Source organism: Megascapheus bottae, chromosome 2 (assembly GCF_031878675.1).
Source record: "Megascapheus bottae isolate mThoBot1 chromosome 2, mThoBot2.hap1, whole genome shotgun sequence".
NCBI classification, from domain to species: Eukaryota; Metazoa; Chordata; class Mammalia; order Rodentia; family Geomyidae; genus Megascapheus; species Megascapheus bottae.
In genome coordinates, this window is record NC_143510.1 from 82,055,483 (window position 1) to 82,069,783 (window position 14,301).

General features: G+C 41.7%; 1 protein-coding gene across 4 annotated transcripts in view; it reads left to right on the forward strand.

Moving 5' to 3' along the window:
* The window catches only part of Ano4 (anoctamin 4), a 262,002-nt gene that overhangs the window by 234,745 nt on the left and 12,956 nt on the right, over positions 1-14,301 (forward strand). For all 4 annotated transcript variants that reach the window (XM_090328490.1, XM_090328489.1, XM_090328491.1 and 1 more), the window contains 3 exons: positions 2,129-2,281; positions 4,270-4,417; positions 13,852-13,971. In XM_090328490.1, coding sequence (XP_090184616.1) covers positions 2,129-2,281; positions 4,270-4,417; positions 13,852-13,971 — 421 coding nt within the window. The remainder of the gene's footprint in view (positions 1-2,128; positions 2,282-4,269; positions 4,418-13,851; positions 13,972-14,301) is intronic.

The window sequence follows — 14,301 nt, forward strand, 5'->3', positions numbered from 1 at the left end:
AACTTCTTAAAGTCCAGTGCAATGGAGGAAAGAAAAGACAGAGAACCACAAAATCAAGACAGAGTTTGTTCTAGAGTGATGAGCAGAGCAATGAGAGCTACTGAGTCAGGCTCCAGAAGAGGGCACATTTGAGCTTAGCCTTGAAGGAAGAAAAGAATTTCCTCACAGTATTCATAAACATTTAGGTCTATGACATGTCTCCACAAAGCTAGAAGTGTCATGGTGCCAGAGTGAGGGATTATCTGAAAACCATGTCCAGTATGAGTGTGGTATATTTACCATAGAATCAAATGATTGGGACGCTTGAGGGGCATGGCAAGATGCTGAAGGGATGGGGAGCAGTTAGGGATTTATTCTGTATTCTCTGAAGGGTGAGAACTGACTGAAACATTTCCTGTAGGGAGATGATGAGCAATGAGCTTGAACCATCATTTTAGACACACTGACAGCAGTGTGACGGGGCTGGTTAGACAAGTCTGGACTCAAGGGCAGTGGAGGAGAGGGAACTGTAAGTCATTTTTGAAGGTTATTTGGCAGGGCTCTGAAGGCTAATGGTTCTGAAGGCTGAACTAGCAGAGTTCTGATTTTTTATGTGAAAGGATTGAGAGCTGGAAGGACATGAAAGTAATCAGGACAGGTGCCATAAGTAGGTTTGGCCATGTGGGTAACGTGATCTCTACCATCTGAAGATACAATTTTCCCCTTCGTAATCATCATGTGAAGACATGAAATATATTCAAGTTGGATACTCTAGTGCACGTCTATAATCCCAGTGTGCAGAGAAATGGTGAGGATTACTGTCTGAAACTAGCCTTGACAAAAATGAAAGACACTATCTGAAAAACTAAAAGCAAAAGTGTAAATGTAGGACCATAAATCCAAGCCCCAAGGTGCTACCAAAAGAAAACAGCTGAGTGCAGGGGCTCCCTCCTCGAATTCTAGTTACTAAGGAGCTGATAGGAGGACTACAGATCAGGGCCAAGCCAGGAAAAAGTTGTACAAGCCCTCATCCAAACTAATGGCATATACCTGTCGTCCTAGCTAAGTGGGAAGTATAAATAGTAGACTCATGATCTGAGCTGGCTAGCAGATAAATATGAGGCCCTATTAGAAAAAGAACTAAAGCACAAAGGGCTTGAAGCATGGCTCAAGTAGTACAGCACTTGACAGGCAAGCACAAGACCCTGAAAGCAAACCCCAAAACTGTACTACAAAAGAAAGAATAGGAAATATACAAATTTTCTTCATTAATCCTCTGCCTGCCAGCTTTAGCATTTGTCTGTGATTCTTGCCTGTAACAGTATTACTGTAGTGTTTGCACAAAGATGAGTTTCTTCTGTAATCATCCCTTTTATGTTTATGAATTAGAAAACTACCATGACATAGAGCCATGCTTTCTCCACATTTAATAACTAGTTATCCATGTCCATGTATATTTATATCCATATATATGTCAATGTGGAGTTAGAAACTAGATGTCATAATCCTATGATATCACGATCAATTTCACTCCACAGATGTTGCAAGTTCATTCTGTTTCCTACTGATGTGTTTCCTTTGTATGCATGCCTCTGTGTGTGTGTGTGTATGTGTGTGTGTGTGTGTGTGTGTGTGTGTGTGTGTCTGTGTCTGTGTCTGTGTCTGTGTCTGTGTCTGTGTATATGCCAGTCCTAGGGTGTGGCTACTTTACTCAAGGCTGACATTCTACACCTAAGCCACAGCCTTTTGTTTTTGGTGGTGGTGGTGGTGGTGGTGGTGGTGGCTAATTGGAGATGAGTTGTAGTAGTCTTTCCTGCTCAGGCTGGCTTTCAACCTTGATCCTCAGATTAGAGCCTTCTGAGTAGCCCCTTCATTTCTTGTATGTTTCTTTACTTTCTGCCAACACAAGATATTCCATACTCATCTTTTAGTTTTTTTGTCACAGCCCTAGAATCAAACTTTTTGTTAAGGAATTTTTTTTCTATTAGAAATAGTATTTTGAAAACAAGGTCTAGGTTCAAAGTCTTCTCCTGGCTCCCAGAATGCCATTGTTTCCGGGCCCAGAAAGAACTTTATCCCCTGTACTTCTGTATTGGGAAAAGTATGAATTAAGACAATGCTTTCCATTCTCTTCCCTCTTCTTCCCTAGTTCTTCAGTTTGGATTTACAACTATCTTTGTGGCAGCTTTTCCTCTAGCACCACTTCTGGCCTTACTGAATAACATAATTGAAATTCGACTTGATGCTTACAAATTTGTCACACAGTGGAGGAGACCTTTAGCTTCAAGAGCCAAAGACATAGGTAAGTTAGAATTGTGTATTTTTTTAATATATAGATATTAACCATCTGTACAAAAGAAATTCAAGAGCCACCCCAACTTTCTTATGGTTTCCAAGTCAGATAACTAACTGATTTTTGCAGTAATTGTATTCATTTTGAATAATACAGAAGTAAAGCTACTTAGAAACTTAAAATTTCTAGCATAAGATAATTTATTTAGTCTCAATTTGCTTAAGACTGCAAAATTTAAAGCACGGATTTGTTATAACTTCAAAATAGGGCTGGAGAGGCCAGGAGTTTGGCTTAGTGCATGCACAAAGACCTGGGTTTGATTCCTCAGTACCACATACATAGAAAAAGCCGTAAGTGGTGCTGTGGCTCAAGTGGTAGGGTTCTAGCCTTGAGAAAAAACCCAAGGACAGTGTCTAGGCCCTGAGCTCAAGCCCAAGACTGGCAAAAAAATTTTTTTGTTAAAAAAGGGCTGGAGGGGTGGCTCAAATGGTAGAGCATTTGTTTAGTAAGCACAAGGCCCTGATCCAACCCCTATATGAGAAAGAGGGAGGAAGAGGGAGGAAGAGGAAAGAAAGGGAGGGTGGGTAGGAGGGAGGGAGGAAGGGAGGAAGGGAGGGAGGGAGGGAAGAGAAGAATGGAGGGGAGAAAGAAAGAAGGGAGAAGGAAGGAAGGAAGGAAGGAAGGAAGGAAGGAAAGAAGGAAGGAAGGAAGGAAGGAAGGAAGGAAGGAAGGAAGAAAAAGAAAGAAAGGAGGGAAGGAAGAGAGAAGACAGGCAGGCAGGAAGACAAGAAAGCAGACAGGAAGGGAAGAAAGTGGGAAGTGGTGAGAGAGAAAGGGACGAAGGAAGGAGATCTGAGCCCGGTTTGAAGTCTCATGTCTGTAATCCCAGCTACTTGACAGGCAAAGGTAGAACAATCTTTCTTTGAGACCTGTGGCGGAAAAAAGCCCTACCTCAAAAACACTAACATATTCTCAAGCAAGAGAGCAATAGTAATAAACCTCAATACTGCAATCAATTGCTAAAGCAAATTCAATTGTTCTTCCCTTTGTTTAACTTTTTTTTTCTTTTGGTCGTGGGACTTGAACTCTGGGCCTGGACACTATCCCTGAGCTCTTCAGCTCAGGCTACCTCCCTACTCCTTGAGCCACAGTGCCACTTCCAGTTTTCTAGTGGTTAATTGGAGATAAGAGTCTCACAGATTTTAGTGCCTGGGCTGGCTTTGAACCTCTACCCTCAGATCTCAGCCTCCTGAGTAGCTAGGATTACAGGTGTGAGCCACAAGTTGTGAGCCAACTTGGTTTGCGTTCTTTTTTTTTGACATTCTCAAACATTTTTCAGATTCACATGAAGCATCAGTGAGGTTCTGTAGCAGTAGAGATTGCCTCTGCTCTTGACTAGAAATGCAAAGTAGAGTCAGACACAGCCTTCTTAAGGGCTGCCTGCGATCAGGGACTGTTCTCCATTCATGTCTACATCAGGTGTGCAACACAAAGCAGACAGGCCCTCAGCCAGTGTTCATGGAAGAGAATCCAGTACAGATGCTCTAGTTGACTGGTGCCTTTCAAGCACCATGCAAAACAAGCCACTGTCAGTAAGCACCTTTTCTGGGCCAATGCACCTGAGTCTAGGCCCACAAAGATGGATAGGAATGACCCTTATCATACCCTCTAAGTATTCCCAGTCTGGTGCTGGTTAGATCCTAAGTATGGATCTTACTAGCTGGTGTTTGGGAACTTAACCAATGTTCCTATTTCTCTGACTTGTGTCTGATACTGACTGGGAAGGCAGGAGCTCCCTGGCCCTGCCACAAGAAGACCTTTAATGCCAAGGTATTCCAGAAGCACGAATTCTTAATCCTGGTCATAAGAGCCATTATTTGGAAAGATGCAAAGAGCCTGTAGAAATGACTGCTGAAAATGAATGGGCAGGTGTTGCTTTCATTCTCCTCTTCTCCAATGCCATGCATGGAACTAATGCCACACTTCTATTTGAATAGGAATTTGGTATGGGATTCTTGAAGGCATTGGAATTCTCTCTGTTATTACAAACGCATTTGTCATCGCGATCACATCAGACTTTATTCCTCGCTTGGTATATGCTTATAAGTATGGACCTTGTGCAGGCCAAGGAGAAGCTGGACAAAAGTAAGTTTTCTGTGACACTGTTGTGAAGTCTCCACTTCCTAGTCGTTGTGCGGTGTTGGACACCAGAAGAGAAGCATTTGTTCTGAAGCATGTGGTACACAAGCCCAGACAAGAAGATCTGTGGGAGGAAGGTGGAATGATGAGGTCATTATACTTTTAGCCAAAGAAAACATAGCTCAGTCTTCCGAAGGCTTAGAGATCCAACAAGCCAGACGGGTTTTCGATGGGTCGATGGGAATTTAATGTGAGAGTAGTAAGTAAGCATTTCCCCCTCTTGTCCCTGTCCTCTATAAATTCAGAAACATATGGTCTACTCATGTATATAACAAGAGTAACACATAAATCTGATATGTAGTTACACCATTGTTAGGAATTTGTCAAAGGACACTTATTTTCTGATTCATATTGTGTCAATATATGTAGACTGAATTTTATTTTTTGCCAGTCCTGGCCCAGAGCTCAGGGTCTGAGCACCATTCTTGGTTTTTCTCAAGGATAGAACTCTACCACTTGAGCCACAGTACCATTTTCCAACTTTTTCTATGTATGTAGTACCAAAGACTTGAACCCAAATCTTTGTGCATGCTAGGCAAGCACTCTACCACTCGGCCAAATTCCCAGCCCAGCTGAAATTTTAATGTGGGAAATAATGGAATGGTGTACCAAGAATCCAGTAAGCACTCAGTAAGTATTTGTGAAATAAATAAGTGATTTTCCCCTTGCTCTATGCTAAGCAATGTCTTTATTTCCCAGTCAAACTGACGCATAACTCTATATTCCCCAAACCAGTGTACTATAAGGATATGATCAAATAAGGCCCAGGAAGTACTGCAACATATTTTACTTAGCTTTTTCTTTTATACTTTGAGACTAAGCCAAGAAGTCTACAAGTATTTTAAACTGGGCCCTGGTGGCTCCTGTCTGTAATTCTAGCTACTCCAGAGTCTGAGATCTGAAAATTCTGCAGCAAAGCCAGGCTGGACAGGCAAATCCAAGAGATTCTTATCTCCAGTGAACCAGCAAAAACTAGGAAGTGGATGTAGGACTCAAGCAGTAGAACACCAGCCTTGAGTGAAAAAGCAAAGGGTTGGCACCCAGGCCATGAGTTCAAGAAGCACCAGTATCATTAGCACAGAAAAAAGGGAAGGGGCAGCCAAGAGGAGAAAGGAGAGGAGGAAGAGGAGGAAGAAGAAGAAGAGGAAGAGGAGAAGGTAGAGATGGCCTTCAAAAATGTTTTTAATCTGTAGTCAAAATAGTAATCTAATCTTATTACAGGACTTAGAAATGTGTTGGTCAGCTAGATGTGTTGGAGATCTCAGTTCTTGATACCATGCATTTGTCTCTCAGCGCTGCTATCTAGTATCAGCAGTCTTGCCTCCTAATTTACTATCCTGAGCCATTGTAGTTTAATTAGCGTAAAGAAATAAAGTGACACCCAACCAAGTCAATTGAGTAAGCAAACCTGGGCTGGATCAATTTCTATTATTAATCCTACACGAGTTCTAAGGCTCAGATTGTTTAGGAATGTGATACAGCTCACAGTCCAATTAGTTGAAGAAGTTTCTGTAAAGTTCTTTATGGCAATAACCATGTAGCTACTAGACACTAATTATCTAGCAACTTTAAGCAAGTATGTCATTGAATTTTAGAGATTTAAGTTTTAGATTGTACTAACCAGGCATTTCTTTCTCATTGTAACTGCAGTCAACATTCTCTTCTGGGTTTAGACTTAAAAAAAAAAAGCTAAGCATAGGCTCTCTAAAAGATTATGCTATTTTAGCTCTCCATAAAGTTTATTATACTTAACTCGATGCCTAACAAAATGAATACAGGAAATGGGTACATGGTGGGGTACGGGGGGGGGGTGCGATGAGGTGCTGGAGTCTAGGAAAGAGGTAGATGAATGAAGTAGGGAGCCAGAAGAATGCAGTTTAGAATTCACTCTATGTACCAGAAAGGAATGGGCTGAGAAGGGGTGAAATATTGAAGGGTGACACTAATCAAGATGCATTGTAGTCACAAACTGCTTTGTTATACGGCACCTCCTTTGTACAACTACTTGAAAATAATAAGAGTTTAAAAGCAAAGTTTTGCTTTCTTCAAACCTCTTTCATAGATGTTTATATTTTCTTCTCAGAACAACTCTGGGGAGGGAGCACACATTATTACCATCACTTTGAGGAGACAGAAAAGGTTAAGGGAAGTCAAGTCCAGGGATGCAGTTGCCACACACAGAGGCGAACGTGCTCTGAAATGGAGTTCATCCAGTGCCACAGGGCCCTGCAAGCTTGCCAACAAGTTGAATTAAATCTTATCTTATAACCTCCTTAACTCAGTTATACTTTCTAGGGCTTTTAAAATTATTTATTTATTGTATTTATTTTATTAATCTATTTATTTTGGGTGTTGGTACTAGGGCTTGAACTCAAAACTAGGCTCTGCCCCTTAGCCCCCACTCTCTCTTTTTCTCTTTTTCTGTGCCTTCCAAGGGACTTGAACTCAGGGCCTGAGTACTATCCCCCCCCTTTTCTTTTGCTCAATACTGGCACGCTACCATTTCAGCGACAGTTCCACTTCTGGCTCTTTGGTGGTTAATTGTAGGTGAAAGTCATAAGGACTTTCTTGCCTAGGCTGGCTTCACCATGATCCTCAGATATCAGCCTCCTGAGTAGCTAATATAACAGGAGTGAGCCACTGGCACCTTACAATTTTCTTTGCAAAACATTCTCTTCAACTTAAGAGTTCTCTGTCACTTTCGATTTATAGTTCTGCCTCTTTTAATCCATTGGTCATTTTTCTATGTGCTCAACTAGTTATATTTATATATATTTCTTCATGAATCTTATTTTCTACCCTAGTGGCTACCCTATTTCTTGTACTTTTTTCTTATTCTATTGCCTTTTTTATTTTTCCAGTTTAGAAATGCTTGTGCAGTGGCTGAACACAGAGCAGCAGAAGCATTGAATTTTAGAAAGTCATAGGCTTTGGGGATAAGATGTGTAGCTGTAGTGTAATCCTCCTTAGAATTGAATCCAGCCATGGAAATGCCATACTTCAATTTAAATTGAATGTAGTGCAAAAGTACTCCATGAAAATCAGTCTCCTGTCTCTCTCCAAAGCTCTGGCTTATATCAGTATCTCCTCCTTCTCTTCTTTAAGCTTTCCCTGGCTTCTGCGTGAGAATTTTATTCATAGGTCCTGCATCCTTTGGTTCAGTGCTCTCTTGTCCCTATGAGAAAGCATGGGTTTGGTCTTTCACGTTGCTCCTGCCTGCCATATGGGTTGTGTCCTGAGCCACATTGACAACTGCTTGAGAGTGGGGGCCACATCCTTCATTCCTGTGCATTCCTCGCATGGCTCACTTGGCTTGGATCCTTTATAGTCAGAGCTACAGTGGGAAGACCTAGCTAAGTATGAAATTAGAAATGTTTAGAGGCAGTGTCTAGATATTGGGTGTGGTAGGATTTTTGAGGGTTTTTGTTTCGTTTCCTCTGAGTGTGTTCTTTCTCATTGACTTTTACTTAGCTGGACTGAGCTTTGAAGATCACACCACTCACTGTTTGCGAGATGAAGTTACCTCCCTTCACTGGATGCCTTCACATGAATCCTTTGGAAAGGAGTATACAGAGCTCTGCATACACTGAGTCACAAAAACTATCACATAATCCCAAAGATGCGTATTATAAAATAGTTATTCAGAGTTAAAATACCAATGAGCTGCTCCTAATGAGCACATCCTTAACTCCAGTTACTTGGAAAACAGAGACAAGAAGATCATTGTTCCAAGACCAGACCAGCCAAAAGCATATGACCCTATCGTAGAGAAAAAAAAACAAAAAACAAGCAAAAAACATTTTTTAAAGGACAAAGAGCATGGATCAAGTGGTAGAAGTTCAATTGTCAGCATAGCAATGCAACTGACTAACTGAAAATATTCCTAGACAATATAACATCACCTGCCCCACCACATACACCCCAACCCTGCCTCCAAATTGACAAAATTACTGTGTGGTCAAAAAGACATAGACTGACTTTTTTGCCAGTCCTGGGGCTTGAACTTATGGTCTGAACTCTGTCTTTGGGCATTCTCAAGACTAAAGCTCTACCTCTTGAGCCACAGTACCACTTCTGGCTAAGAAGTGAACCCAGGTCTTTTGTGCATGCTAGGCAAGCGCTAGGCTAAATTCTTGGCCCAATGGACTAATTTTTTGAAGCATTCTATAAAGATATAGCATGACCTTACAATTATCATGAAGTATACACCTTAAAAGATATCCTTAGGTAGAGATATGAATCAGAGGAAATTGTCCTAGCCAGGTGCCAGTGGTTCACACCTATGTAATCCTAGCTACTCAGAATCCTATAATCTCAGGATCATAGTTTAAAGCCTGCTTGGGCAGTAAAGTTGGCTAGATAACTAAAGGTTCCAAAATAGCCTGCAAAAAGCAAGACTGAGCCGGGCATGGTGGCTCACACTTGTAATGCTAACTACTCAGGAGGCTGAGATCTGAGGATCAAGTTTCAAAACCAGCCCAGGCATTAAAATCCATGAGACTCTTATCTCCAATTAACCATTAGAAAACTGGAAGGGGCACTGTGGCTCTGGAAGTAGGGTGGTAGCCTTGAGCTGAATTGCTCAGGGACAGTGTCCAGGCCCAGAGTTCAAGCCACACAACTGACAGAAAAAGCAAGTTTGCAGGCATGACTCAAATGGAAAAGTACCTCCCTAGGAAAGGCAAGGCCCTGAATTTAACCCGCAGTCGTGCTCCCCAGTCTGTTTACTCCCTCTAAAAGTTGATGTGCTCAAATTTTCACAGAATCAGCCAGAGTATCTTACTGAATGGATAAAGAGATAATATATTTATTGCTACTCTGTAATCATTTAAATGGGTTGTCATCATCCATCCCCCTTTGCAAAACTTTTAAAAGATAAAACTCAGTATGATGAAGTCAGTCTCATCTTACTCATAATGCCTGACATCTTTATTGCAACACTGAGACTTCCCCTTTCTTCTGTCCTCCCTCATCAACCCAGAAGCTTCTCCTAGAAAGCATATTTGATTTTAAAGAACAAACAAAAAGAAGACCTAATCTTCCTAGTTACCCCTAGCTTTTGCAGATTCTGGTTCCTGATCCTTGGCAAACCTCAAAGGCCAGTGTGGTAGCACAAGTCAAAGACATGTTCCTGTGAATTTGATCTGAGGCTCCTTAAAAGAGTTATTCCTCCTAATACAACCAAGGGTACACCTTTTTCAGAAATGCATTCTGAGGCCACATGGTTTCTACTGTTGTCTGTGGCTCTCTGGCTGTGAAAAGAGGTCAGTGGGTTGCCACATGGATACCACTGGTTGAACTTTCTATGGTAAAAGTATGGGAAATCTCACTCTCTAGAATTCACTACAGCCTCAACTATCTGACATTGGCACTAGCTGAGATTCTCTACTGTGGTGAAAGAGATTCAGGAGAGGTCTAGAATGTTCAGTATAAGTAGCCCTTCTTGTTGTCCTTCCTATGGTGATTGAAAATGAAATGGAGAGAATGAATGTATAGCTGAGAAATGTGTATTTATACCCTAGGTCCACATCTCATGCTTTGCACCCCCCCAGGGGAGTAACCAGTCATTAAAGACATGCTTTCCACATGGATATGTGACTGGCCTTTATGTGGATACTTCATCGACAGATTCACAGAGTGATCCCCTTTATTTTGTGGGATAGGGAATGAGAGATATCGTCCATGAAACAGGTGTCTTATTTGAATTTAGATGCTATCCATGGAGTTTTTCAACAGAGAACTAGTGAATGGCAACTTGAATCTCCACTGTGTATCAGGCCCACTTTGTGAGATAAGGGGGTAGGAATATTCCATTTGGGCCTGGGTTTTTCCCATTTTTCCAGAGCACTCTCTCCTCCCCGCTCTCCAGCTCCTGAGAAGGTTGCTAGATTCTATGTTTCACAACTAGCTCTCTCTCAGTGACAGCTAATAATTGTCAAGGCAATCATTTGCTTTCATATCAAGTTCATGGATGAGAGAGCCACCACTGGTTTCAAAGGATTAAGGGATGGTACACACCCACTGGACATTTGTATACCCCACCAATGACATGACAAATAAGCCTTTCAGCCTGGCTATTGTTTTTTGGGTTTTTGTTTGTTTGGGGTTTTTTGTTTTGTTTTGTTTTTGTTTTTGGTGATGGGGCTTGAACTCTGGGCCTGGGCACTGTCCCTAAGCTCTTTGGCTCAAGTCTACTGCCCTTCCCCTGGTGCCACAGTGCCACTTCCCATTTTCTAGTGATTGATTAGAGATAAGAGTCTCTTTTTTATTGTCTGGACATAAATTGGAGATAAGGATTTTGGTGATGTATTGAGGGGTTACAGTTAGCATTCGTTAGGTAATGGGTGCATTACTTCTCACACATTGATACCCCTTCTCATGTTTCCATCATAGTTTCTCTGCCCCCACCCCCTCCAAATCATTTTGTTTTCACCCTCTTCTTTAGTGCCTGGGCTGGCTTTAAACCATGATCCTCAGATCTCAGCCTCCTGAGTAGCTAGGATCATGAGTGTGAGCTATCTCGCCTGGTCTGGCTCATTTTTTTAAGACTGTGATAGCCAGTTATCTGTCTTCAGCTAAACAATACACCTAACCAGTATACTGTCAGCACTGATTGGGTCTTGACTTTGAAGTTCAGCAACTCAGGATAATTACATCAGACATGTTGAAGAATATCTGAAGAATCATAAATCCATTCAGTAATAATTAAGTGTTCTCTTCCTGTTAGATACAAATAATTAAAAAATGAATAATCAGTAATCACTGCGCACATTTATCTTCCTATAGGTTAGTGTGATATACCATGCTGTATGTACATCCCCATGGTGACATGATGGGGGTACCCAGTTGCATGGAACTAGAGGTATAGTGGCACATACTTGTAATCCTAACTACTTAGGAGATAGAACAGGAAGGTCACAGTTCTAAGCCAGCCTAAGAAAAGTTAGTGAGACTTTATTTCAAGAACAAGACTCAGGAGGCAGACATTTTTCAAGACCAGCCCACACAAAGTCAGAGCAGGACCCTATCCTAAAAGGACTGGGGTGTAGTTCAGAAGGTAGGACATTGTTCAAAGCCCTGAGTTCAATCCTTAGTACTGGAAAAAAGAGATTTACTGAGCAAATCCTTTACTACTTGAGCTATGTATTCAATTTTGGCTTTAGTTATTTTTCCAGCCCAAGGCTTAGGCCAGCCTTGGACCATAGAATTCCAACTTACGCCTCCCAAATAGTAGGGATTATAGGCATGAGTCACCATGCCTGGCTATAAGATAATTTTCAAAGATACCTATATAAAGCAAGCATGGTGGCTCATGCATGTAATCCTAGCTACCCAGGAGACTGAGATCTGAGGATCAAGGTTCAAAGCCAGCCCAGGCACAAAAGGACCTGAGACTCTTCTCTCCAATTAACCTCTAGAAAACGGGAAGTGGGGCTTGGCTCAAGGGTAGGCTGGTAGCCTTGAGCTGAAGAGCTCAGGGACAACGCCCAGGCTCAGGGGTAAGGTGGTAGCCTTGAACTGAAGAGCTCAGGGACAGCGCCTAGGCCGAGTTCAAGCCCCATCACCCACACACACAAAAAAGATACATATATAAGAGCTTTCTGAGAATGCTTCTTACATGTGAACTTTCAAAAGCTGCTATGTCCTGAAGAGGAAGTATTGATAGATGATCAATAGAATCATTGGTTCTCTCTACCCATTCCATTAAGAAGGATCAATAGATGTTCAGTGCTTAGTTTTCTCTAGTCACATCAACTGAATCACATGATTACTGGGTTCCTTCATTGCATTGGATATTGTTAGGTCCTAGGATAAAAGAATATTTGTCACTTGTTCTACTCTTCAAAATCCACAGTCCAAAGGAGAAGACATACACACATGCAGTCAACACTTGTACAAGTCTTGTGGTAGTTTTTTTTTTTTTTGCCAGTCCTGGGCCTTGAACTCAGGGCCTGAGCACTGTCCTTGGGCTCTCTCAAAGCTAGAGCTCTACCACTTGAGCCACAACACCATTTCTGGCTTTTTTTTCCCAATGTATGTGGAACCAAGGAATCGAACTCAGGTCTTCGTGCATGCTAGGCCAGCACTCTACCGCTAGGCTAAACTCCTGGCCCCCACATATGGTAATTTTTAAATAAGTGCATCAGTGCTTCTGAGAAAGAGAAAGATGAAGGTTATTCTGACTAGGATTAGGGTATTTTCTCAGAAGAAGTGAAATTAGTAGTGTTGCTTACTCATATGTTAGTTGTTTTGGTTTGTTGTTTTGGGTTTTTTTTCTGTTGTTTTGCCAGTCCTGGGGCTTAAACTCAGGGCATTTTCCTTGAGCTTTCTCAAGGTTAGCACTCTACCACTTGAGCCACAGTACCAGTTCCAGCTTTTCTGTTATGTGGTCCTGAGAAACCCAGGGCTTTGTGTATGTTAGGTGAGCACTCTACCACTAGGTCACACTCCAGGCCCATGATATGTTAGTCATTTTTAATCTTTTCCTGTGGCCAAATACCTGACAGAAGAAAGTTAAAGGAGGGGAGTTTTCTTCTGGCCTTCTGTTTCCGAGGATTCAGCCCAGTCTCCTTTCTTTCTTTTCTCTTTCTTTTTCTTTCTTTCTTTTTTTTTGTTTTATTGTCGGGATGATGTATAGAGGTAGTGTTCAGCCCACAGTCTCTTGGCACTGTGTCCCTGGGTAAGAGGTAAGGAAGGCAAAGTAGCCTGGCAACAGAAATGTGTGGCAGAGATACTTCCTATAGAACAGGAAGCAGAGACAAGAAGGGGCTAGGCACCAGATTTATCCCCCAGGCACTGCCCCCCAGACACCTACTTCCTACAGTGAAATCCTACTTCCTAACGTTTTCAGAACCTTCTAAAAATAGTCCCATCATTTGGAGACTTAGACTTTAACACCTGAGCCTGTGGAAGACATTGCATCATCAGATCCATCATAGAGAAAGGAGCAGGAAATTCCAAGAGAAAAGACAATCTAGCAAAGGTTAAAAAAAAAAAAACAAGAAAAAAGGTGTTGTACTAATATATTATATGTAGTGTGAAATGTGAGATAATTATCATAGTCATACTAATCATATTCATGCCATTTTGAGTGAATTTCTTCAAGTTTAATGAATATTTGAGAGAGAAAGTATGTGATCACATGATACTGTCATTTACCTGTTTCACTGAAGCATTGACTGGGGTACTAATCATGATTCTGAATCAAGCAGACTAGAACAAAGAAATGACTTGTTTCTGATTCTGAATGCCCATGGCTTTCAAGGCAAGGCACTTGAAACTGTAGAGATTGCTAGGAAGTTGGGTCTTCTAGGAAGTAGTGAAGTGGATGCAGAAAAGCTGATTCAGGATCTTATTATAGAATCTGTATTCTCTCCTAGGTGCATGGTTGGCTATGTTAATGCCAGCTTGTCTGTATTTCGGATTTCTGACTTCGAGAACCGGTCTGAGCCCGAGTCTGACGGCAGTGAGTTCTCGGGGACTCCTCTCAAGTACTGCAGGTAAAAGTGGACCCTACTGGTTCTAAATGAGCTATGCTGGCTCTAGCATGCAAGTTGTGCACCTTAACAGCCCCTTAGGGCTTAGTCAGTTTAAAGCAGTGCTTCTCAACCTTCACTGTGCATTATAGTAAAGTGAAAAAATTTTAAACCTCCTTGGGTTAGGACCCAAACCAACTAAATCAGAATCTCAGAGGAGTACAACTCAGACTTCACTGTGTTAAAGAACTCCAGGTGCAGTCAAAGTTGAAAGTCACTTGCTCAAAGGAAAAACTTAATCTGTAATTTGGGCAAGAACTTGGGGTTCGACAATGCCCAGGTAGTTTGAGTAAT